Source organism: Trachypithecus francoisi, unplaced genomic scaffold, assembly GCF_009764315.1.
Source record: "Trachypithecus francoisi isolate TF-2019V2 unplaced genomic scaffold, Tfra_2.0 Lachesis_group4, whole genome shotgun sequence".
In the NCBI taxonomy this organism is placed as follows: Eukaryota; Metazoa; Chordata; class Mammalia; order Primates; family Cercopithecidae; genus Trachypithecus; species Trachypithecus francoisi.
The window spans coordinates 90,612,836-90,640,164 of record NW_022681469.1 but is presented as its reverse complement, the minus strand read 5'-3'; the positions used below and the strand labels follow the sequence as shown (position 1 = coordinate 90,640,164).

The 27,329-nt window shown below is 37.2% G+C and overlaps 1 protein-coding gene across 1 annotated transcript in view; it reads right to left on the bottom strand.

Moving 5' to 3' along the window:
• The window catches only part of HDAC9 (histone deacetylase 9), a 418,509-nt gene that overhangs the window by 114,668 nt on the left and 276,512 nt on the right, over positions 1–27,329 (bottom strand). Inside the window, exon 20 of the mRNA XM_033194714.1 lies at positions 10,851–10,969. Coding sequence (XP_033050605.1) covers positions 10,851–10,969 — 119 coding nt within the window. The remainder of the gene's footprint in view (positions 1–10,850; positions 10,970–27,329) is intronic.

The window sequence follows — 27,329 nt, the reverse complement described above, 5'->3', positions numbered from 1 at the left end:
GCAGATCAACCAAGCCCAAATCCTGTTCCGTTTCTTTCAATCACTAGCCCAGTGGTTCTCAAAGTGTGGTCCCTATATCAGGAGTATCAGCATCACCTGACAGCTTGTTGGAACTCCCAATGCAGTCCCCTCTCCGGACCTAGTAAGTCAGAAATTCTGGATATGGAATTCAGCATGCCTAACAGGCCCTCCAGGTGATACTGATGCCTGCTAATTTGGAAACAATTGTGGTAGTCCATAGTGATTCTCCAGCCCACGGCAGTAGTGTGAGAAGAACTTCCTATAGAGGGAAGCTGCACATCCATTCCCCATGATTTCCTTGATTACTTCATCAACCACACACATGTTAATAGCTGATTGTTGGTCACATGCTATTCCATACACTTAACACTGCTGGCACCAGGCCATGACATTACTTCACAAAGGATTTGACCAACTGATTCTTTTCTGTATTGATTTGATTTGTAAGATGAATCACAAACCAATTATTTTACTTATAGCAATCATCATAATAAAGGGTCAAAATCTATGGTTATGGATATGTCAGGCCAAGGAAGAACCATTTTTTTGAGCTCAAAGCAAACTCACAGTAAGAGAATCAACTACTGTTTAAAATTTCTCCCTGGCAATATTTTTTGTTCATTTTGTTATTTTAATTTTTGCTTATTTGGGATTCTATTCAATCACTGGAAGTCTAAAGAAAATATAAAATAGAAATCTAAGCTATTAGATTAGGATGGCCATTGGCTGGGATTTTACAAATATCTCAAAGAATAAAATATTATCTTCCATTGAATCTAAGATGCCATCAATTGTGGCACAAAATAAATGTAACCGTTATTTTATATACCACTATGAAAAAAAAAAAAAAAAGCCCCAATCTCATGATAAAATAGCATCAAGTGTGAGAGACATTCCAATTTCAGACGTCAAAATATGAAAAAGTGTATCTTAGTATTAATGGAATACAGAACACATTAGTTGTAGCTGGCTTCTTCCTCTGGGGCAAACTCTGCTTACATATTTTCTTTTCATAAGCAATGTTGATCTGGCCCCAGTTATAGTACAGTTATAGTAACTTTGTTCTTCAAAGTTAAGTAGTAGTCGTCCCAGCCGAAGGATTGTGTTTCACAGCATCAGTAACTAAACACTCCAGGTGGAAAATAATCTTCCACAATTTGGTATCTGAGTTATCATGTGGTATGAGGAAATAGGCAAGTGAGCAAGACAGTGAATGCAGAGTAATAGTGAACATGGGGCACTCATTCACTCCAATAAATCTTTTGGTTGTAATTTAAAAATAAAATCATTCTCAAATTTGTGTTTTTATATCCTGACAAGTTTGCCTTCTTAATTAGCCATGTTTTTTTTTATGTTAGCTGTTAAATATATACGAGTGAACTCTATTACATGCAATCATAAATGTCTTGCAAATTCACTTCCCCTGTCATTGCAGGAAGCCATGTACTTGCTTGAGAATATAACAAAGAGACATACTACGGGTTTGCAGGAATTTTGAGTCAAAGAGTAAGTCCTTGACTCATTCTTGTGAAAAATGCTCCATGAAAAATAGGACACATGGTCTGTAAACTGCTAATATATTATAAAGCTTACTTTTCTGACCTGAAAAATTTTATTCAAATAAAAAAGTCATTGTTGGAAAAATTTTCTTTTTGAAAAATATTTTCACAATTCAGAGAAGCTTCCATAGTAATTAAAAAGTGCGCACATATTTACTTGAGATTTTTTAATGACCCATTAAACCTAATGAAAATAAATGAAAGTGGAAGTCTAGAGACACAAGATCAGGTTGCAGTTTTGTTAGTCTTCATCTCTGTGACTTAAGCACAATTACTTAATTTTTCTGTTACTTCTAAAATTAGAAATTTCAATGGTTGTAAAGTTTTATAATGATTTCAGAGGGATAAGAAAATCTTTTTTTTTTTTTTTTTTTTTTTTTTTTGAGGCGGAGTCTCGCTCTGTCGCCCGGACTGGAGTGCAGTGGCCAGATCTCAGCTCACTGCAAGCTCCGCCTCCTGGGTTTACGCCATTCTCCTGCCTCAGCCTCCCGAGTAGCTGGGACTACAGGCGCCCGCCACCTCGCCCGGCTAGTTTTTTGTATTTTTAGTAGAGACGGGGTTTCACCGTGTTAGCCAGGATGGTCTCGATCTCCTGACCTCGTGATTCGCCCGTCTCGGCCTCCCAAAGTGCTGGGATTACAGGCTTGAGCCACCGCGCCCGGCCAGAAAATCTTAAAAAGATATTAATACAAAAATACAAAAAGGTACTATGTATACATTATCTCATTTAATCATAAAAGCAAAATAAGAAAGTGCAGAGAAGCATCGAGGCATAGTGCCACAGAGCACAGTGCCTAGCACATAGGAAACATTCAACATCACTGGCAGGTATTATAATTCTATCATCAACAATAACAACACAGCCAGGATGAAATTAATGTTCCCTTTTCAGTCAAGAATATAATCTTCAAGAGGTTAGGTGACATGCCTATGATAATTCTGATGGCCCAGGCCAGAATTATGACTTTTTTTGCTGGACAACCAGGTTGTGCTTTCACACTTATGACCACATTGCCCTCCATAGTCCTTGATAACTTAACCAAGCCATTTGTTTTGAGTAGAAAGTCATCTTTTTTATTTAAATTGTAATTCCCAAAGAATTGCTTGAAAACACCTCAAAATGATATTTTACATATCTACTACATGACTTCTGGCCTGCTTTTCCCCTAAAGTTTGGATTAAACTTGAAGAATATGGGTATACAGAACCACCCTTTTTGCCAATTTTAAAAGGAACAGAAGAGGTGACATAAACAGAGTATAAAGCAGTAAAGAGAGGAGGAGAGGTTTGTTGTGTGGATGTGTGTGTGTATATGGAGAAACAGGGACATAGACTCAGGTTTGACGAACAGGTAAGGAAGGTCGAAGACATTCTTTCCTTCTTTTGTTGCCTCCCTTCATATTTTCAAATGCTACATACTAGAAAAGAAACAGAAGCCCTAAATGACTAAAAACATTAGCCTAAGGCAACTTTAACACACATGCAGAGGGAGACTTGTAAAAGGATGTTCACTTCAGCATTGTTTATAGACGTAACTATAGCCACAGATCTTTCCCCCTATGTTTTCTTCTATTAATGTTACAATTTCAGGTCTTACACATAAATCTTTACTCCACTTTGAGTTGATTTTTTTTTTACATAGTATAAGATGAGGGTCTAATTTCATTCTTCTGCATTTGGGTATCTAGTTTTCCCAGCACCAATTATCAAAGACTGTCTTTTCTTCGCAGAGTGTTCTTGCCATCTTTGTCAAAAATCAATTGACTGTGAGGTGTGGATTTATTTCTGGGTCCTCTATTCTGTTCCATTGGTCTATGTGTCTGTTTTTACGCCAAAGTCATGCTTTTATTACTATAGTTTTGTAGTAGCTGTTAACGTTGGAAAGTATGGTACCTCCAGCTTTGTGTTTTTTTGATCAAGATCTCTTAGGGTATTCGGGGTCTTTTGTGGTTCTGCACAAAGTTTTGGGTTGATTTTGCTATTTCTGTGAAAAAATGTCATTGGTAATTTGATACCTTTTCTCCATACCTGTTTGTTGTGGCCTGAAATGCCGTTATGAGAAGACAAGGCATTGAGTCCCTGATTACAGGTAAGTAATAAGATACAACTGCTAAACAGAACTACTACATTCTGAATAGTTACAGAAGTATTACAACCATAACGTTAGCTGAAATACACTTACATTTAAAGTCCATAATCAGGTAATTAGTGAAGCATTTAAGTAAGGATGATCAGGTTCTTTATAGATTTTGATAATGTAGAAACAATTAGACACTTAGGAGAGCCACAAACGTTTTAAGATAGGTATAGAGTCATTAGTAAAAAAGAACAAGAAAAAAAAGCAGTCGGCTTCATCAAAACACACTTAGCTCTGGCTCAATCTATATGCAACTCTGTGGACACAAGAAATGGAAAAATTGAGGTTATTTGAGCTACATACCCATATATGACTTTTTGTTGAGTATCTGCACCTTGATAAAGAAAAAATATCCATTGAGAAGAGAGGATCTTAGAATCCAAACAGATTGTAATCAAGGCTATCTAAAAAACTTCATATGTCTCATAGATGAGAAAACTAATTTATCTTATCATCTGTAATAACTGGAGTTAAAATCAAAGTGCTTTTTCAGAATTCGTAGTTAGATAAAACTTCCTGAGGCACCTGGGATGAAGCATGTACATGCACTGTTAGCAGACAAAGTAGACAACATGGCCTTGTGTATTTATCACAAGTTTGTTTCTTGGCATTTGTTCATTGGATTAGCACTCAAGATTTTAGAGTCTTATTTTTGGATCATTGGCTGACTAATCAAGGAATCTTTGTACTTCCCTAAGAATCACTCACTGTTGAGTCTAAATTCATTTATACAGGTATCTTCTCCCAAATTGTGCTTTCTCACTGTTAAACAGGCACTCAGTGGGGGAAAGAGAATCAGAATATACTAAAAAGAAGTACAATTTTCTATTAAAAAAAAAAAGATGGTAATTCAAGACTCTAAGATTTGTTACTTGATTTCCCCCCTGGCAGCTATTAACTATTCTTTTTAAAATCACTTAAAATTTTTTTTTAACTTTTACATTCGGGGGTACATGTGAAGGTTTGTTACATAGGTAAATTCATGTCACAGGATTTTATTGTACAGCTTATTTCATTACTCAGGAATTAAGCCCAATAGTTATCTTTTCAGCTCCTTTTCCTCCTTCCACCCTCCTCCCTCAAGCAGACCCCAGTATCTGTTATTTCCTTCTTTGCGTTCAGGAGTTCATCATTTAGCTCCCACTTGAAAGTGAGAACACACAGTATTTGGTTTTACATTCTGGCATTAGTTTGCTGAGGGTAACAGCCTCCAGCTCCATCTATGATTCCACAAAAGACATGAGCTTGTTCTTTTTTATGGCTGCATAGTATGGTGTATATGTACCACATTTTCTTTGTCCAGTCAATCATTGATGGACACTTAGGTTGATTCCATGTCATTGCTATTGTGAATAGTGCTGTGGTGAACATTTGCGAGCATGTGTCTTTGTGGTCAAATGATTTATATTCCTCTAGGTATATATCCAGTAATGGGATTGCTGGGTCAAATCGTAGTTTTACTTTTAGCTCTTTGAGGAATTGCCACACTGCTTTCCACAATGGCTGAACTAATTTGCACTCCCAACAAGAGTGTCTAAGTGTTCCTTTTTCTCCACAACCTTGCCAGTCCCTGTTATTTTTTTACTTTTTCGTAATAGCCATTCTGACCTGTGTGAGATGGTATCTCATTGTGGTTTTGATTGCATTTCTCTAGTGATCAGTGATATTGAGCGTTTTTTCATATGCTTGTTGGCTGCATGTATGTTTTCTTTAGAAAAATGTCTGTTCATGTCATTTCCCCACTTTTTAATGTGGTTGTTTTTCGCTTGTAAATTTAAGTTCCTTATAGATGCTGGATATTAGACCTTTGTCAGATGCATAGTTTGCAAAAATTTTCTCCCATTGTGTAGGCTGTCTGTTAACTCTGTTGATAGTTTCTTTTGCTGTGCAAAGGCTCTTTAGCTTAATAAGATCTCACTTGTCAATTTTTGCTTCTGTTGGGATTGCTTTTGTGTCTTTGTCATAAAATCTTTACCAATTTCTATGTCCAGGATGGTATTGCCTAGGGTATCTTCTAGGGTTTTTATAGTTTGGGGTTTTACATTTAAGTCCTTAATCCATCTTGAGTTGATTTTTGTGTATGGTGTAGGGAAGGGGTCCAGCTTCAGTCTTCTGCATGTGGCTAGCAAGTTATCTCAGTACCATTTACTGAATAGGGAGCCTTCTCCCCACTGCTTGTTTCTGGCAGTTTTGTCAAAGATCAGTTAGTCATAGGTGTGTGGTCTTATTTCTGGGTTCTCTATTCTGTTCCATTAGTCTATGTGCCTGTTTTTGTACCAGTACCATGCTGTTTTGGCTACTGTAGCCCTGAAGTATAGTTTGAAGTTGGGTAACATGATGCCTCCAGTTATGCTCTTTTTGCTTAGGATTGCCTTGGCTATTTGGGCTCTTTTTTTGGTTCCACATGGATTTTAAAATAGTTTTCTTCTAGTTCTGTGAAGAATGTCATTGGTAGTTCGATAAAAATAGCACTGAATCTGTAAATTGCTTTGGGCAGTATGGCCATTTTAATTGTATTGATTTTTCCTGTCTATGACCATGGGATGGTTTTCCATTTATTTATGTTTCCTCTGATTTCTTTGAGCAGTGTTTTGTAATTCTCATTGTAGAGATGTTTCACTTCCCTGATTAGTTGTATTCCTAGGTGTTTTAGTCTTTTTGTGACAGTTGTGAATGGGATTGCCTTTCTAATTTGGCTCTAGGCTTAACTGTTGTTGGTGTGTAGGATTGCTACTGACTTTTGTGCATTAATTTTGCATCCTGAAACTTTGATGAAGTTGTTTATCAGCCGAAGGAGCTTTTGGGCCAAGACTGTGGGGTATTCTAAATGTAGAATCATGTTGTCTGCAAACAGGGAGTTTGACTTCCTCTCTTCCTATTTGAATGACCTTTATTTCCTTCTCTTGCCTGATTGCTCTGGCTAGGACTTCTAAACTATGTTGAACAGGAGTGGCAGAGAGAAGGCATCTTTGTCTTATGCCGGTTTTCAAGGGGAATGCTTCCAACTTTTGTCCATTCAATATAATGTTGGCTGTGGGTTAGGCATACATGGGTCTTATTATTTTGAGGTATGTTCCTTCAACACCTAGATTATTGAGAGTTTTTATCAAGAAGGGGTGTTGAATTTTATCGAAAGCCTTTTCTGTGTCTATTGAGATACTCGTGTGGTTTTTGTCTTTAGTTCTGTTTATGTGATGAATCACATTTATTGATTTACTTGTCAAAATAACCCTGTATATTTGCGGACAGAAATGGTTTCTGTCTCAAGGACTATAAAGTGTTTATTAAAGGAAAAATATTTCACATGTTTATAAAAGGAACATACTTTTTATCAGATGTGGCTATCATCTCACAATGACTTTTGCATAATTCCAAAGGAAAAACATATTCTTGTTCACATGACAAAAGCAATTTGAACATATGAATTCATGGCCTGACACCAACAAAAGTAGCGAATGCTTATATGTGTTGAAAGGGAGGAAAAATATATGTTGTGGCAAAATGAATTTAAACCAAAGAAGCATTTTTTAAAATGTTAACAACACTATAAAGCCAGGGGGTGCTAGTATATGGTGAATTAATTTCATTGTTTGAATATAGCACTTAGTTGTCATGACAACCTGATTAAGTTGTAACCTGAAGACAATTATATCTGAGTCAGCATATTAGAAAGATAAACTGATAACTTCAAGGTAAAGTTTGATTCTGGGTTTAGGGCAGGTTAAAAAGCTATCTAGTCATTTCAGGTTGGGATTTAGCCTTGGTCCTTAAGGAGCAGCACTGATACTAAATAAGTAATTCAGATTGTTTATTAAAACTTCAGCAGAAACCAATGCTAAAAGTTTTATAGTTTCATAACAGAAAACACTTAATATATCAAGAAAGGAGAGGAGAAAAGAGGAGGAAAGTAAAACATCACTAGTGAAAGGAATTACCTTTAATTTTAAATCACCTCTATATTTGGACTGAGATATTGGTGATTACTCCAACCTTTTATTATTATTTTTCAATCAGGCAACTAATGTTTAAAAACAAACAAAAACCCTAGTTACTTCTACTTCATTTCTCTTTTCCTTTCAGAGATAGCAAACAAAACTATTTTAAAAGACTGATTCAATGTGCTAAGAAAATATAATTTTAGCATCTCTGACATGGATAGCATCCTCAAAACCACTCTCTATAATTATCAAATATTCTACTTGGAGCAGGAATGAGTTTTGCTAGAATTGGAAAACACAGGGAGAAGAACTTGGTTGTGTATCTTCTTCCTACTTTTTAGAATCTATCCCATTTCTAACTTCATTTTGGGATCAGCCTACTCCCACAATGAAGGATGACTTCCTGAACAAGATGGTGAAAGTCCAGTGTTAATTGCCTGTCCAGAACTTTTGGACCAAAACAATATGAATGCATCTGCCAGATGGTTAGAAAGCAAACAGAGATACCAGGTGGGGAGTCCTTTAGGGAACAACTATTGAGCTATCTAGTAATTCCAGCTTCTACCCACTTGCTGTGGCAGCATCTCTAGAAAGTATAGCTGGCAAACTCAGGCTTCCATGAGATAATATATAGAGTTGCCCAGATGTGAGGCTTTGCTGTTTTTCACTTAAGTATCACAAAACTAGTCAATGTCTGTCATAGACTATGTTTGGGGCATTAAGGGTCATGGGCATTAATATGGTCTCTGTAGTGTGCATCCAAATTCTCTATTCTCATCTGGGCGTGATGGCTCATGCCTATAATCCCAACACTTTGGGAGGCCAAGGCAGGTGGATCACCTGGCGTCAGCAGTTCAAGACCAGCCTGACCAACATGACGAAACCCTGTCTTTCCAAAAAATACAAAATTAGCCAGGCATGGTGGTACACGCCTGTAATCACAGCTACTAGGGAGGCTGAAGCAGGGGAACTGCTTGAACCTGGGAGGCAGAGGCTGCAGTGAGCTGAGATCATCCCATTGCACTCCAGCCTGGACAACAAGAGTGAGACTCCATCTCAAAAAAAGAAAAAAAAAAAATCTGTTCTCATGCATTTTATGAAACATTTAATTTTTAATGGAAAAAATACAGAAAATGCCTCATGCAATTTCACCTAACTACAATTCAGGATAAGAACTTTGATTTTAACCCCAGTTATTTCAGATTTTTAAATAAATTACTTGCCTCATCCATAAGATACGTGAAGTTTTCAACTACAGTCTGTTTAGATTCTAAGGACCTCTCTTCTCATTGTATATTTTTTTCCTTATTAAACTGCAAATACACAAAAGGTCAAGTATTATATCACTTAAAACTTATGTCTGCTTGCTTTTCTTAGGAAATAGGCACCTAGCAGAGAGCATATGGTTCTTGAGTAGGAAACATACACAAGGGAAGAAATGGGTATGGAGGGACCGGGAACGATGGGAGGGGAGTTGGAGGCATTCTAGACAAACTGATTCAGAGATGGAACACAATGAAGAGCTTCCTCTCAAATGGATAAAGATATATGTAAATGGGTAAAAAATATATTGAAGATGTTATTGTACCATACTAAACCTAGAAGTGGTAGAACCCATGTCTCCTATGCCTAATGACCAAAAGAAACCATGAGACTATTCTCAAGGTTGCATTTGAGATTTGAACTTGACTTGGCCAAAAATGAAGACACAAGGGAACAAAATGATCAATCCCTTTAACTAGTTCTGACAAATAGTCTTGTTACAACCTTTCCCTGTGGCAAGGAGAAAGACTTAAACATAGACACTCCTCTCTTCTGAGTGAGATTCTTAGATTTAATGGCAAGGAACACCTTTTCTAGGGTTCCTTCTTTCTTCACGAGGTATTTTGTATTTTTTGGGTTTATCTCAACTTAATGTACAAACTTTCTTTTTCTTTGTTTATTTAGACAACTATTTACTAGTTTTGACCCACAAGTGAGGTTTATCTGTGATGGAAAGACTGACTTCCATTGAGTGGAGTTCCACGGATAATAATAATAATTTTAAAAAGGCCATACAGATGTTTAATCAGAGCAAACACCTCTCTATTCAATTTTGCAAAAATCATGAATTATTTTGCTTTGTTTGTCTTTGTGGAGTTTCCTGTTTTAATATGTTTTTAATAGAGAACAAGGCACAAAGAATCCTGGGTAAATAATACATGTTAAAAATAGTTACTACCTAACAATGTTACTGGAACAATTAGAGTGCAGAAAACTCTTTCACATGAGAAGCCAACTAAAAACAAAGGTTGGCGTGATGCTATTTCTTTGATTCTTTTTAAATTAATACAGCACATTTGCTCCAAACTCATCTCTCCCACTTAAAAGTATTTGGGTTTTTTTGTTGTTGTTGCTTTGCAACTCTCCCTAAAATATACCTTGTGGGCCTATTCTTTGTGTAATTTTACTTTTTTCTTCTATTTTTAAATAGACACCCCTAGTGCCAATGTACATTTATATGTGAGCTATATATATATACATATCCTTTTTTTCCCACTCAGAGAGCAAGGGAATTATTCTTAAAGAAATCCTCTCTCTAGCCAGATTCCATTAGGTTGTGTTATTCAAATGCACTGTAACATAAAATTTATTTCTTCACGCGCTGTCCAGTTGCTAAGGAACACAGCCAAAAAGTTCAACTTTGCAACACAACAGAAGATGAGCAGAGATTATGAGAGTTGCCCATAGACACATATAGAGGCTCTGAGCAAGGGGAATTACACTTTTGTTTTCAAACCTGGAAGTACATAATATTATTAAGAAATAGATATTTTTATCCCATGTACAATGGAACTTCCATTCTCCTTGGAAAAGCACAGTAGCTTTTCTAGACTCATGACCTCTCAAGTCATGCAGCACATTTTAAACAGAAGCCCTATCACTTCTGCCTTTAAATGCAAAACAGTTCTGAAAGCCATAGAATTTCTGAAATGTGCTGTCATGCCCACCAAAGGAAACACTTTAACTTTGTTTTTCTTAAAGGCAAATTTCTACAGAAACATGAATCTGACAGAGCAATAAACACCATTGGAATCATTTTCAAATGTCTCACCCAAGTTTACTGGACACATGTAAAAGGTGGTGTCTATCATAAAGATCTAAAAGATGATATGATATCAGAACTTTTCATAAAGTCCTGAAAGAGATACTTACATTTTGCTGTCACTTTGTACCCTCCTAGAGGAGGGGTGTGGCCTTCCAATGCATCAAATCCAGCGGATACTAAGACCATATCTGGATCAAACTCTTTGGCCACAGGCTTCACGATGGTCCTGCACAGTAAAAATGCAACCGGTCACATGTGGGACTGGTGAATACCTTTAAAAATCATTCAGTGGAAACAACCTGGCACAACAATAGGAACTTCCCAAGAATAAAGAAAAGTGGAATACAAACATTATTTGAATGGAACAAAAATGTATCTTTCCTTAATAATGAATTGCTATTATTTTAGCATCCCAATTCTGTCTTTTTTCTTTCATCTTTTTTCCTCCAAATGGAAAAACAAAAAAAACAAACTGCTTTGCAGGTACATTATAAAACCCATCATATTACACATACGTCTGTGGCTGTTTTATCGCACTGCCTATAAAAAACTGCTTCTTCCAAGGGAGTGACTAATGTTTTACAGAGGAAAGTCAAAGCTTTAGTGAAAACCTGGCTTGCTCCAGTTAGTGAGAACTTGGTGTAAATTTGAACTATAAATTTCTTTTGGGAAAAGTTTGCTTTCCCAACTTAAAAAAAAAAAAATTTAAATATTTATCATGGTAGGGGGTGACTCTTGCAAAGGAGAAATACAAAATTCCCTTAATAGAATCCAGACTACAATGTTGAGTCCAAAGTCAGACACACCAGGAATGTGGCAGCCTCATCCATGACAGCAACCCCTGCTGGCCCCAGTCAGACACTTCAACACTTCCTTTCTCAACTTCAGGGCTCCCAAACCTCTTTCTCATCATTGCTAGCTTTGAGAAAGAATGACTAATGGACACAACTGGGCTTTATAAAATTTTTACACAGGCTTGAAGACCAGTATGCCATCATAAAAATTCAAATTTCAAAAACTATTTACTGAAATGGGGAAACTGCACGCTATAATAAATTTAAAAAGTAGTACAGTCACTCTTGTGTGTTTGTGAGAGATAACCAAAACAAATATTAAAATAGTTATCCTTCAATAATGACATAATTACTTTAATTTTTATGTTTGTAAGTTTTCCAGATTTTCTATAATGATTACATATTAATTTTATATTTAAAAAATGTTATTGCATATCATAATCAAGAAGTTGCAGTTATGCGGTAAAAATATTTAGTTGAAACTTACCTAGAAATGTAAATGATTGAAATATGTTTCCTAATAATCCACTACTGTCATAAAAATTCTATCCTTCGGCCGGGCGCGGTGGCTCAAGCCTGTAATCCCAGCACTTTGGGAGGCCGAGACGGGTGGATCACGAGGTCAGGAGATCAGACCATCCTGACTAACACAGTGAAACCCCGTCTCTACTAAAAAACACAAAAAACTAGCCGGGCAAGGTGGTGGGCGCCTGTAATCCCAGCTACTCGGGAGGCTGAGGCAGGAGAATGGCGTAAACCCGGGAGGCGGAGCTTTCAGTGAGCTGAGATCCGGCCACTGCACTCCAGCCCGGGCGACAGAGCGAGACTCCGTCTCAAAAAAAAAAAAAAAAAAAAGTCTATCCTTCAAGTTCATAAATATACATGTAAGTGACTTCCACAGTAGTCCTTCCAACAACTGGTAAACCACATAAATCTGAACTGGCTCATCAGTAAAACTAAGTGAAAACCTAATTTTATTTACTATACACAATTGTATTAAGTTTTTTCTTCAATAAAATTAAAAATTTCTAAAACAGCGACATTATCAAGAGATATACTAGGTTCTTCCCCATCCCAGTAATTGCAAATCTTACATTATGGTTGTCATTAAAAGTGTCACATATAATAAATTCACTACTTTTCATGAGTGAAATAGTCATGTGGTATATGTTGGGATATTAGACTGGAATAAGTTTTTTCAAAGAATTAAGAGTGCTTTATCAAGATACTCTATTTAATTTTATTAATCCTACGTACTCCCTTAGAGAATGGATGCTTCTACAAAATTCAGTAAGTAGGTGATTGAACCAGATTGTCCATGCAATCATAAGCATCATAGTAATTAATTTTCCATCTCTTTTCCCTCTATTGGAAGGTCATTCTTCCCTCATTTTCCCCCCAGTATTTACCCATCTTTCAAGGCACAACTCACATACTATCTTCTCAATAAAGTCTTCTCTCTACCCATGGATATTAAATATAGGTGCATATTTTTGAAGTACAAGACAACAGGACAGGAGACAAGATTGCCCACATAATTTTAGAACATTGAAAACATAGAGATGATCTACAGAGTATAAGCGCCTACAGAGAAGACACAAAAAGCAAGCTAATTTTTCTCTCTCTTCTTGGAAAAACTAACTCAAAAAGCAGAAAATGCCAACAGTCAGCTTATTTTTCCAATCTTCCTATAGTTAATCAGTGGTCAAAAAGCCCCATTCACATTTACAGTACTCTTTTCTTAAATATGATGGATGCAAATATTTTGTTAATACAGACATATTACCCACTTACAGGGAAACTACAGCTCTCTATGCCACATATCTCTGAATATACGGAATCTACTGGTTTCTATCTGAAGCAAACTGCACATTTGCTATATAGGTCACTTCTGAATTCACAAACACAATGTGTTTTCTAATTTCCTGTGGGTTTTCAAATTCCTTCATCTTATAGGCCTAATCCTATATATCTGAACTCATTCCAAAAAGTAAGAAAAAGATAGAAAATTTGGAAAAAGGATACATCACCTGATAGAATCCTTTCACTTAAAAATATACTCGCCTAGAATTATGTCTGGGTGGAAGCTGTTTGCTGAATCAATTAGTGAAGCATGATGAGAACAGAGGCATTATGCTGCAATGCATGCTGTGTGTTTTTGATTAAATTGAAGAACTACATAGCAATAGATGGTTATGGATGGTGATATTGGTAAGGTTCATTCATTCATTTCAACAAGTATATGTTGAGTGTCTACTATGTTGCAAACACCGTCTTGGTCTAAAGATGTGCTCAATTTTGAACTGAGTATTATTTATTTTCCTATTGTCAGCATTGAATTCTTACTCTCTTTTCTGATAAATGAATGGAACTGAGACTCCATAGATCTCTTTATTTTGGCAATGACTTTACAAATGTCCATGGAAGTGTTCACTGTTCTATTTATGCCAGTCTAGATTAATTTGTACTCAAAAAGATCTATCGTGTCTGAAAGACTGAATAATGTATTTGAGGGTAAAAGGTAGGAAAAGCAATGTGATTTTTATTAAAACAAATCTTCGAAGGCACTAATTTAAAATTTTTTCTGAAGAATTGGGATTTCTGTTTAAAGTTAGCAGACAAAGCATACATGTTTTCCTCTCAATTTTCCAATATCCCACTGAAAAGAAAGTATAGGAAGATACATATGAACTCATGGTTCTTAACAGATGAATAATTTAGATGACTGTATCCATGGGTTAGTATATATTTCCTAAAAGAAATGGCACCCCAGTGGCAAGAAGCAGAGTTAATACCCAGATCTTGCTTTCTCTTATCAATCTCCAGTAAAAGGACCCAGAGATCCTTGGAGAAGTGGTTGATTCCAGCACTGCATCAGGGGAAATACTACATGACTCTGGAATATCTTGTGGTGACAGAAATCAACAAAATGCTTAAAAAGAGATATAGACATGTCAGTAGGACATGTGAACCAATATGAAAGCACTTCCAATGGCCAAAGCTGAAATAATTTGAGGAGCAAAATAAATAATGATAGCATTGGATTATAATCCAAACAATTAAACACCAAGTCCCTAGTGAATACATAATAATTGAATAGAAAGGAGTGAAAATAGCTCTTTCTTACAGAAAAATATCATCTAATAAATGTAGAAGAATTGAGGAAAATATATAATTACCATTGGAACAAGACAGAAATAATTGATGCACGCAAGATTCAAGGATGGATACCAAAATTAGTGGAGCCAGGCATTGTGGCTCATGGCTGTAATCCCAGCACTTTGAGAAGCCAAGGCAGGAGATTTGCTTGAGCTTAGGGGTTCCATCCTGGGTAACACACAGAGACCCCATCTGTCCAAAAAAGACTAGCCACGCATGGTAGTGTGTGCCTGTGGTTCCAATGACTCGGCAGACTGAGATAGGAGGATCGTTTGAGCCCAGGAGTTTGAGGCTGCAATGCATTATGATTGTGTCACCACACTCCAGCCTAGGTGACAGAGCAAGACCCTGTCTCAAAAAATAGTAATAACAATAATAATGATAATAAATAAGATTAGTGGACAAAAGTTTGTGGACAATCATTATATTTGCATAATCTCAAAGTATCTTCTGTGAGGTACTAAAAGGGAAAATAATAGAAACTTTGAAATGAAGAAAACTGCAGACACTACCTGAATAAAGTTAACATCTCCTATGATTGGACATACCGGCATCAATACTCCCTGATATGATGCATTAAAGGCAAAGCAGTCCTATGACATTTTTGCTAAAAACATATAACTTCAAATCTCATAATGAGGAAATATTAAACATATTAAATTGAGAAATATTTGATAAAATAAGTGACCAGTATTCATCAAAAGTCATGGCCATAAAAAACAAGAGAAGATTAAGGACTTGCTACAGATTGGAGGAGATTGAGGAGGCATGGTGTCTAAGGGCAATGCAGTACCCTGGATTGGATTCTGGGACAGAAACAGGACATCAGTGGAAAATTTGCAGTCCCATATAAAATCTGTAGTTTAGATAAGAGCATTGTACACATATTGCCTTCTTAATTTTGATAACTATACTATGATTATGTAAGTTTTTAATATTAGGGTACACTAGGTGTTGGCATACAGGAACTCTGCCCTATTTTGACAGCTTTTGCTGTAATTTCAATATTATTTCAAAATAAAATGCTAACAAGTATCAGAATATCAAAATAAATAAAATTATAGCATTTAAAGACGGTAGGACAATTGTCACCAAACAAATTTTTAACAAATTTCCAGAATAAGGAAATTGACTGGAAGCGCACTGGAAAAAATAAATAAATAAATAAAGCTACCACCTTGCATATGCGCTCATGGGACCACAGAATAGATGAGAGACACTCCATCCAATTAAGCCCGTGTCAGGAAAACTCTCTAAACCTGTGTTTTTTCTCTGCTGTCACATTACCACAATAATCATCAATACAGAAGACTTCTGTGATCGAAGGTGGGTGCTTTTCTCCACATGCCAAGCAGTGGACATCTGCTTGGTGTTCTCCAATTCAATTTCAGCACTATCTACCTGGAGATAGTGTAGATCCCACAAGTTGAGGACTCAGTCTCTTTACTAGTCTATTCTTGCACTTCTATGAAGAAATACCTGAGACTGGGTAATTTATAAAGAAAACAGGTTTAATTGGCTTACAGTTCTGCAGACTGTACAGGAAGCATGACTCTGGTATCTGCTTGGCTTCTGGGAGGCCTCAGGAAACTTACAAATATGGCAGAGTAGGAAGAAGAGAGAGAAGAAGGAAGTGCTACTTTTAAACAACGAGATCTCATGAGAACTCTGTCCATGAGAACAGCACTAGGCAAGTGGTGCTAAACCATAAGAAACCACTCCCGGCCGGGCGTGGTGGCTCAAGCCTGTAATCCCAGCACTTTGGGAGGCCGAGGCGGGCGGATCACGAGGTCAGGAGATCGAGACCATCCTGGCTAACATGGTGAAACCCCGTCTCTACTAAAAAATACAAAAAACTAGCCGGGCAAGGTGGCAGGCGCCTGTAGTCCCAGCTATTCGGGAGGCTGAGGCAGGAGAATGGCATGAACCCGGGAGGCGGAGCTTGCTGTGAGCTGAGATCCGGCCACTGCACTCCAGCCCGGGCCACAGAGCCAGACTCCCTCTGAAAAAAAAAAAGAAAGAAAAAAAGAAACCACTCCCATGATCCAATCACCTCCCACCAAGCCCCACCTCCAGCATTTAGGATTACATTTTGACATGAGATTTGGTGGGACACAGATCCAGACCAAGACTACTCTCCCAAGCCGCCTCCCCACCCCTGGCCTGCAACACACACACACATATCAATTGTGAGTCCAGGAACTTCCCTTCAATCGAGGGTTCCCATGCCCCCCTCTTTGGATTGGATTAATTTGCTAGAGCTGTTTCACAGAACTCAGGGAAGCACTTACTGATATTAACTTTATTATAAAGGACATTCAAAGGCTACAGATGAAGAGATGCATAAGACAAGGTATGGGGGAAGGCATATGGAGTTTCCATGCCCTCCCTGGGAAGCCACCCTCCAGGAACTTCTACATTTTCAGCTATCTGGAAGTTCTCCAAACCAGTCCTCTTGAGTTTTTATGAAAGCTTCAGGACATTCAGCATTCCATCATTCCAGAGACAGTCTTAAGACCTACAATAAGAAGGGTGAGAGGAGTAGAGTCCTGCCTTGGGACAGGTGAAAGGAGAGCAGAAGAAGATCAGAGGCCCGCCCCTGAGGCCTAACACACCCAACATTATATTACTTTTAATGACAAAAACCACAATTACTTTTGCACCAGCCTACTAAGAAAAAAAACTGTAGCAAGAACTATGGGAGTTATGAGCCAGGAACCATGGACAAAAACTAACGTATGCCCTAACACCATATGCCCCACTGAGGAAATGGGTATGGTGATGGAAAAGAGGCAGGACTTAAAACAATAAATTAAAAAACTGTCAGTCAGGAATATCAGACTACATCCCAACACCTTAATTACCTTTCCTCGATGCCAGCAACCAAGCAACACAGTCAGATTGCCTCTTTCTTAAAGAAAAGTCTGTATGTGTGTGAACAAAGCCAAGACTTCTAATGTAGATACTGGGACTCTAACATGCAGTCCTCCTTATTTTGTCATTTATGGGGATCCAGAGACCAAGAGCTGCTGTCTTCTAGAATGCTAACACTAAAGTGGGGTTTGACAGTCTACACACACTCAATTGACCCATTTATACAACCACAGGGAAAACTGGTACCAGCTACTACTTTCTTAAATATGAGTGGAAAATCAGGGATTACCTGGCATATAAGAAGACCGTGTATGAAAGAAAAAAAAGATTAAAACAAACATGTATATAGAAGACTCTAAATGAAACAGAAAGTTCAAACAACAAAAATAATAATTTCAAAGAAATGCTGGAAAATATTTTAGGCTTAAAACAAAGACATGCTGTTATGAAAAAGAACAATCAAAGAACAAGGGAAGTACTTAAAGATAAAAACTAAAATTGCATAACTTAAAAAATTAGTAGAAGATCTGAAGAAATAAAATTGAAGAACTCTTCCAGAAGAGGAAGAAAATAGGTAAAGTATAAAATAGATGGGAAAATATAAGACACAGAGGGTCTTGCAGAAGTCCTGTATTTAAATAATAGGAGTCGCTGAGAGAGCCAAGAAAAGAGAGGAGAGGAAATGATCAACTTACAACAGGAGATAATTTTTCGGAACTAAAAACACTCAAGTCTATGAATTTGATTAGTCTAACCAATGTGAAGCTCTATGTATTTTTTTTTAAATACACACTTGTCAGATCCTAAGAGATCCTTAAAAAGAAAAAATGTGTCCTCAAAGAATCAGAAAATGATATCGACAGCAAAGTCCTAATCAGTAGCACTGAATGTTTTTACATTTTGAGGGAAAATTATTTTTAAACTTTAATGCTGCTTGCAGCCATCACATACTAGCATTTAAGTATGTGACTTAAATAAAAATACTTTAAAATATATTAGGGCTCAGAAATTTATTTTTCAATGCACCCTTTCCAAATAACTTACTTGACAATGTACTTTTGAAAAGCAAGAAAGTGTATGAAAGAAAGAATGAGGCGTGGGACCAAGTAGTGGATATGCCATCATAGGAGAATGAAGAGGATTCACTGGTGATTTGCACCTACATTGCTTTGCTAGAAAACACATGCTTGAAGCAATAATAATGGCATATATGCTTTTTTGTCCTCACCTACCAATGGTTGTTCTGTCATGCTCTTCTTGAAGAACAACCCTCTTCCTTCTTCCCTGCATGTCTACACCCCTGGTGAAACCCATGATAGTGAGAATAAACCGATCTTATAAAAATAAAAGGAAACAGAGTACTACCACTAATAGAGATATCGATCATGTGACTAGAAGCTAAACACAGTAAGCAGAAAAGAATTCCACTTTAAATTTCTTTCCATGAGATTTGGAACAATTGATTCTGATTCTGAACTTCCTCAGAATCAGATTTCTGGAACTGTTTCATCTCTAGTCAATGGCCAAACAATTGGTTGCACTGACATTGAGTCAAGTGTTGTCCTTAAGTTGAACCACACTAGTAATTTCCCATGACTCACCCCAGCATGTGCTGAGTGAACGGTTTAAGACGCTACCCACTCATTTGACGTGCTCAGTTGCAAGAAGGGAGCTCCCATAGGAGCAGAATTCTGGCTTGGTTCCACAGCCTGCAACTCAAAATTATAAAGCAAATTTCACAACATCTTAACCTATAAAGTTACTCAACAATAGTTGTATATTTATTTAGAAGTAATTTATTGAGTGCCTGCCATATGGGAAGCACTGGGATGGTGCTGGGATTCAAAGATGCAAATATGTTGTAACTCTGCCTTCAAAAAGATCGTAGGTTAGAAGGAAAGGCAGGTGGAAAACAAACCCAGGTACACACAATGTACTGAGAGACAGAGAAGAGCGGGCAACCAACAAGGAAGAAACAACGTGAAGGAAGTCCACCCGAAAGGATGTGTAAAGTGAGTTAGGACCTCAGTTATAGGCCAGGGTTCACAGCAAAGTCCCTGATCTCTTGCCTTTATGGAGTTTACATTCTAACAGGGGAGAAAGACATTATATAAATAAACAAGTAAGCATGTAATAAGAACTAAGGTGAAAAACAAATTGTACAGAAAGGCCAGGGGTGGTGCACGTTGAGACAGGGGTACCCAGAGAAGGCCATTCTGAGGTGGACATAGTCCTGAAGTGGAGGGTCTTCCATGTATTCAGGGCATCAAAAGAATGTCACTGTGGCTCACATAAAGTGAATGAAAGGAAAGATGGTTGGAAATGGGATCAGAAAGGTGGCATAAAGCCAGTTCATGTAGCATCTCGTAGGCCATTGTGAGGACATTGGATTTTCTTCTGAACAAGAGTGGAAACTCAAAAGTTTTGAGTAGGCAGTTATATGATCTTATATGTCACCTCTGAGACAGCAGATTCAGATCCCCTGTATAATTTATAATAGCATATTATAATCATGCAAATGTAAATTATGGGTGAAAATCCAAACCTACCTTTTTTCTTTATAGTCTAATTGTATGTCATTGCATGAAAGCATCAGATTATAAAATTATACCTTTTCAAATGGTACAAGAACTTTTATTTCTTTTAGGTTTTTCTGGCAAAAACAAAAAATGCACATTATAGACTGCACATTTTTTCATGCATTCACTTATGTTTGTGCATGAAGTACAAAGAAAAGATGCTCCCAAGCAAAGTGGTGAAGGCAGCATATCAAAGAACTGTTTCTACACAGATTCCAGGCAGCAGTTGTGGCTGCTGGTGCTGCAGATCATCCCCCAGCGCCTCACACACCACAGGCCCAATAGGATCCTTGTGGGGGGTACTTAATGAAGGTTTACTATGGGCATTTGTGGAAAAGCGTCAGTGCTAGGAGCTCTAAGCACACCAGGTATAACCGATGTTCTCCTCTAGTTCCACCAGCCCAGACCTGAATAAGTCCTGCTCTTCTTCCTTAACCTTCACCCTCCAACTCTTTACACCCCAACACACACATATTGCCCCTTCTCTCTTTTACCACCCCCTATTTTTATTGCGTCAGTTTTTCATCTTTGGCAGCTCCCTGTCTCTTTCTCAAACCCATAGCCAGTCTTCCAAGGAATCCTATTGTCTACACTTTCAAAATATATCCAGAAATTTACCATATTCCTACACCTCCACTGTTCTCGTCCTGGCCTGTACCAGCTTTACTGCTCACCTGGATCATAGCCGTGGCCTCCTCGGAGGGGCCCATCCTACCTCTTTACCCCTGTACTCTGTTCTCAAAATGGAAACCAGCAAGCTTAACATGTTTAATCAGATCCTCATCATTTCTCTTCTAGTGAAAGCAAATTTTGTTGTTGTTGTTTTGTTTGTTTTAATGACCCATGAGTCTCTGGTCAGTGAAGCTTGGCCAGAACTCTATTCACAAATATGCCTGATACACAATGGTCAAAGGAATGTTTTTTAACAACTAAAATTTTTATTGTGGTAAAATGTACATTACATAAAATGTACTACTTTAACCATTTTAAATATTTAACCATTTAAGTTCGGCGGCATTAAGTATATTCTCACTGTTGTGCAACCATCACCACCATCCAACTCCAGAACTTTTTCATCTTTCCAAACTGAGAAAATCTGTAACCATCAAACAGTAACTCAATAACTTCCCACTTCCCCTTCCTCCAAGCCCCTGGCAACCACCATTCCAATTTCTGTCTCTATAAGTAGAGCATTTTGGGGGGCTCAAGGGTGATAAAGTATTTGTTTACTCCCAATCCTCTTAGTTTTTTTTCTTTCCTTTTTTTATTATTTATTTATTTATTTATTTTTATTTTTATTTATTTATTTTTTTGAGACGGAGTCTTGCTCTGTGCCCAGACTGGAGTGCAGTGGCTGGATCTCAGCTCACTGCAAGCTCCACCTCCCGGGTTTACACCATTCTCCTGCCTCAGCCTCCCGAGTAGCTGGGATTACAGGCGCCCACCACCTTGCCCGGCTAGTTTTTTGTGTTTTTTAGTAGAGACGGGGTTTCACCGGGTTAGCCAGGAAGGTCTCGATCTCCCGACCTTGTGATCCGCCCGTCTCGGCCTCCCAAAGTGCTGGGATTACAGGCTTGAGCCACCGCGCCCGGCCTTCTTTCCTTTTTTAAAAAAAAATTGTGGTAAGAATCCTCAACATGAGATCCACCCTCTCAAACAACTTTCAAGAGTATAATACAATATTACCTGTAGGTACAATGTTAAACAACAGATCTCTAGAACTTAATCATCCTACATAACTGAAACTTTATATCCTTTGAGCAACTCCCCATTTTCCCCTGGTCCCAGCCCCTGGCAACCATTGCACTCTCTGCTTCTATGAGTTTGACTATTTTAGATACCTCATATAAGTGAAATAATGCAGTATTTGTCCTGATTCTGCCTTATTTCACTCAGCCTACTGTCCTCTGGGTTCATCCATGTTGTTACATATGGCAGGGTCCCCTCATTTGTAAGGCTGAATAATATTCTATGGTATCTATATACCACATTTTCTTTATCCATTCATCCATCCAGAGACACTTATGTTGTTTAATATGAAGAAATTGGAACACTTGTACACTGTTGGTGAGAATGTAAAATGTTGCAGTTACTATGTAAAACAGTGCAAGCTTCCTTAAAAAATACGTAATATAAATGCTATATGATCCAGCAATCCCACTTCTGGATGTGTATCCAAAAGAATTGAAATCCAGAATCTCAATGAGATATTTGTACTCCCATGCTCATTGTAGCAGTACTCACAGTGGCCATGGAGATTTCACACTGGCTGTTCCCTTCACCTGAATGATCTTCCCCAGAGGACTAACTCCCTTGCCTCATTCAAACCTTTACTCGTCTATTATCTTCTCAGTAAGACCTTCTCCTGACAACCCTTCCCACGCCTACCCCTCCTCTGTCATTCCTAACTCTTCTCTTCTGTTTTTTTTTTTCTACCGTAACACTTATCTTCCAAAGTCACACATGATTTACTTATATATTTTGTCCAACGTTTATTTTTTCATTGCTTCTTCCCACTAAACGCAAGTTCTCTAGGGAAGAAATGTTTCTCTTTTTGTTCACAGATGTATTTCGGGGACCTAAAAGAGTGTCCAAACAGGGGTGCCCAATCTTTTGGCTTCCCTGGGCCACATTAGAAGATGAAGAATTGCCTTGGGCCACACATAAAATACACTAACAATAGCTGATGAACTAAAAAATAAAATCCCCCCCAAAATCATAATGTTTTAAGAAAATTTACGAATTTATGTTGGGCCACATTCAAAGCCATCCTAGGCCACGTTCAAAGCTGTTCTGGGCCCCATGAGGCCCATGGGCTGTGGGCTGGACAAGTTAAAGTCTAGCACATGGTGGATACTCAATAAATAGTTGTTGAATGTTATACCCAGTGATGCCCTCTCTGGTTTTTCGTGTTTGCAGGTCAGATTTTCTTGGTGGCTCACTCTTCCCCAGCCTCTGCACATTTCACAAATGTATGTAAAATCCCTCTTTCAGTGAAAGGCCATTCAAATTTCTACTGTGGCTTCATTGTCTATGAGCCTTTGCTTTAAATGCAAACATCAGAAAATCGTCCTTTCCTCTCTTGTCCAGCTGGTTCCAAATCTCTCCAGACACGAAAGCAGAATGGGGATGATAATTACAAGAATATGTAAATGCTCATTTAATTCATTTTTAATCTAGAAATTATACTACTGTAATGAGGAGAAAAGGAAAAAATTGGGCTAAAAAACTTTCACACCTTCAGAAAATGTGACATATATGATATGCCTTCTATTTTTTTACATATTTTGTTTATTGCATTCTCCTGAATCTACATAGCTTTTCTCTTTCTGTCTCCATAATTCTTCTCAAAATGAATTTCCTCTCATCTTATCCTATTTTTATTCATTGATTTAGATATGCTTCTAAGCTAGTTAGTTTTTTTTGTATTTTTATAAATTAATTATCCAAATGGGAACTCTGTCAGTATAAAGGAAAACATTGTTCTCTAACCATCTTGCTTTGATGAGCATTGGAACACTGTATGAACCAGATGGAGAGGGGGGAAAGGTAAGGTTTCTCCAAAGTCTTCAAAAAGGGGGTTAAATTCTGCAATGATTTTTACTGGTGTGCCATCTCAAAATTGAATGATCTGGTTTTGGTGTACAGTTGTAAGGGGTTAGAAAAAATCACTTGATTCCAACTCAAGATATTCAATTTCTGTTCTTGGCACTTCCTCCACTTGGGTAACCTTAGTAAATTGTCTTAGTTTCAACTATTAAATGGGACTGGGGGGATTCATTGAGATTAACTCTAAAGTCATATGGAACTCTATTATTCTATGATCTTTTTATGTTCCAGATCTAATACACCAAAGGGACACTTTTTCCCCCTTCATAGTCTCTTTCTCTTGCATTTGATAGGAAAAGTTGTTGCCTGAAGCTCAGCATCCTTGGGGATCAAAATCTTTGCCTAGATACCTACTTATTTGCCCCTGGCCTTTCAGATCGATTCTGAAGTGTGTCTTTCCTTTGATGATACTAGACTCTAGAGTGGAGAGCAAACTAGTTCACTGCAAGAACAAAGTTTGTATGAGCTATATTTTGGGGGCAGAATTATCACTTCTAAAGAGATTGGAGCTCTAAATGTGACATGTGAGTCCATATCATTTCACTACATCAAAATAGCAATCCTAATTATAGCACTGTGTGTTTTTAAATGAATCATTAATGAGAATAAGGAATCTACATACAAATAGCACATACATATCGTAATATAACACAATAATTATAACTAGGAATATGTATGTGTGTGTGCACTCATATATATTCTTAGTCCAGAAAGTATATTCTTTTAATTAGAGTTTCAAATATGACATTTAGTAAGTTTATATTGCTTTAGTTCTTAAGAAGCCAATGCTAATTTTAAATGCTATGTTTTTTCAAAATAATGAACACTTGACGGCAGTGAGGGACTTTCCTTGCCCAAGATGTGTCATGTAGCCAGTAACATTTCTGACTAATTCTGAGATATTTCCCAATGTGTCTCTGAGCTAAGAGTTGAGAGAGAAATTTTTCTCAACAGTATCTCTTCCTGACTTTGGGACTTTGTCTGTGAGAATATTATTAGTATATTTATATTATTATATTTGGAACACCTCTGAATATAGAAGGAAGCCGCCTCCCTAAGCAAAATCCTATACTCAAGCACAGCAAGCTGGGCAAAATGGTAAGATTGCTAGTCTATCAAAACAGATACACCAATTCTTATCTAATTACCATATATAAAACAATGACAATAGAATTAACAGATTTTGCTTTGTTAAACTCTGTACTGAAATCTAGTCTGGAAAAACCAACAACAAAATGTTGAAACGTGCTTAGTGTGGAGTTGCTAGAAGTCATTAAGAGTTAATATTAAAATTGTATTGAAGTAAACACTCTTTCGCTGAGAAATGTAGAATGTAATGTATATATGTCCCTTCCCAGTCATTATTGTATAAAAGCATAGAAATATCGATAGAAATATCGCAAATTTTAATATGCCAAATATGTGTCTTTAAGTTTGCAACAGTGGTTCTCAAGAAATATTTTATTATGATTTCAAATGTGAGTCCAGTAACATAAAGGGGCTGGTATGTATTTGATTTCATAAACATTACTAAATCAGTCTTTCCCTATTTGTAAGGACTACAGCTGGAAAGGAACAATTGTCCAGACTTTGCTCTGCTACTATCCAGTTAACGAAAGACCACATCCTAGAGAACCGAGGCTGAGCTACAGGGGTGTGGGGAGCGGGCAAGGGTCTTTGCCAGCATAGTGCATTAGAACTATTGATTCTTTCTGAACCTCTTCAAAATTGCCCATGACTGCTCAATAAAATACACCTTCCTTATAGTTCTGGTGGGTGCTGACAATGTCAGCTCCATAGCAGACTTTTAGTTTTAGCTTATGCCTACCTTATTACTCCTTCCTCTTTTCTTCCTTCCTTTCTTCCGTCTTCCTTTTTTTTCTTTCCTTTATTTCCTTCTAATTTTATCCTCTTTTAGCCCAATTTATTCTTAAAGGACATGAAAAGAGTTTAAGACATTGAGAAAAACTTCACACGATTCAGAGCAAAGTATTTACTTTGTTTCCTTATATTAAGACCAACTGGATAACCAAAGAAGAAAGTATATTTAAAGAACATAATCCTCATGGTTTGGGCAAGAGAGGCAGAACAAGCCCCTGCAACATGTATCTTTCCAAATCTTTGTTTATTTTCATTTCTATAGCAACCTGGTGGTTGTAAAACATTGCCATAATGAATAGAAAATAGAACACAAATGACAGTAAAATGTTCTTAAAACTCACATAGCAGAGAATTATTTAGAAAATTCGGAAAGGCTGATTTTTTTTTTAAAGGGCTCATAGCAGGAAAAATGTCTACTCAAGTCATTAGTAAATTTCCTCTCCAGAGGGACAATAAGATGCTGGTGACACGTGCACTTTGGAAACTTAATTATGTGCCTATTTTTTGTTATTACTTTCTTTATCCAAAAAATCCCTAAAGAGATTATACTACCATCAAATCAGTCATAGGGATTTCTCTCCTTTCGGTGGGGTGCAGCGTGTAGCTTAGTACACATATTGCATTTCCCATTACCCTATGAGCAGCATATTCTTTTTGCAAAGTTTCAAATGAGCCTCTCTTTAGTCTTTGCACAAGTGATTGCATTCCATAAAATATTATTGCATAAAGCCAAAGGACCTTGGCTAAAAATTAAACTCAGTATTCCAATAAAATCATATATGTTTCTTTCTCTCTCTCTCTCTTTCTCATATATATATATATATATATGAGTGTTAGCCTTTATATTTCTTCTCAAGAGGAGAGAAAAAGAAGCTTTGTAGGCATAAAAAGAAGGAAAAAGAAAGGTCAAACATTACTGTAAGTAAATGTTCTGTGGTTTATAGAATTCACAAAACAAATTACAGCATGACATCCTTTTCAAGGAACTGTTTGTGTCTTTGGAAAAAGTGTGTATTATTTTTGGTGAACTCTACCTTTTGATGTGGCCTTTCTGAGGAAGGCAGCATCATCAAGTTTCTTTTTTTTTTAATTGCGTAACAATGTGAGATGAACAAGACAAAAGGCAAGCTCATTTAGTAACACATTTTTCTTGTTCCCTGAGGCATAGCCAGAAAGAGACTGAGAAGAAAGAAAGAACTTGGGGCCTGAATAGAGTTCTGAAGTGCAGAGTTAGGCTGTCTTCTCAATCAGGAGACCAGCCCAAGATCGAGGAGTGTTACTTGTATTCATATCTAAAATAACAGGAGAGTAGGATTAATTCCAACACTAAAAAATTGCTTATTTATGTTGGAGGAAAGCAAACTCTTTGCTTCTAGAAACAACAATAAAATTGTCAACCATTTTGACAATGTACTAGGCTCCAGACATGAAGTTAAGAAGTTTATACATTCCTTCTAATATTGCAATGACCACAATATACCTGAAATTATGTATTTTGATCCCAGTTATAGATAGTAAGGCTAAGACTCAATGAAGGTAAGAGATTCAGTCAAGTTGTTTCAGCAAACAACTGACTGAATTGGGATTCAAACTCAGATCTGTCTGAATCCAAAGATCATATTCTTGGAAACTTGACAATTTCACTGCCTTTTAACTGTATTTTTGGATGAAAAATTAGTGCTTCTAAGTG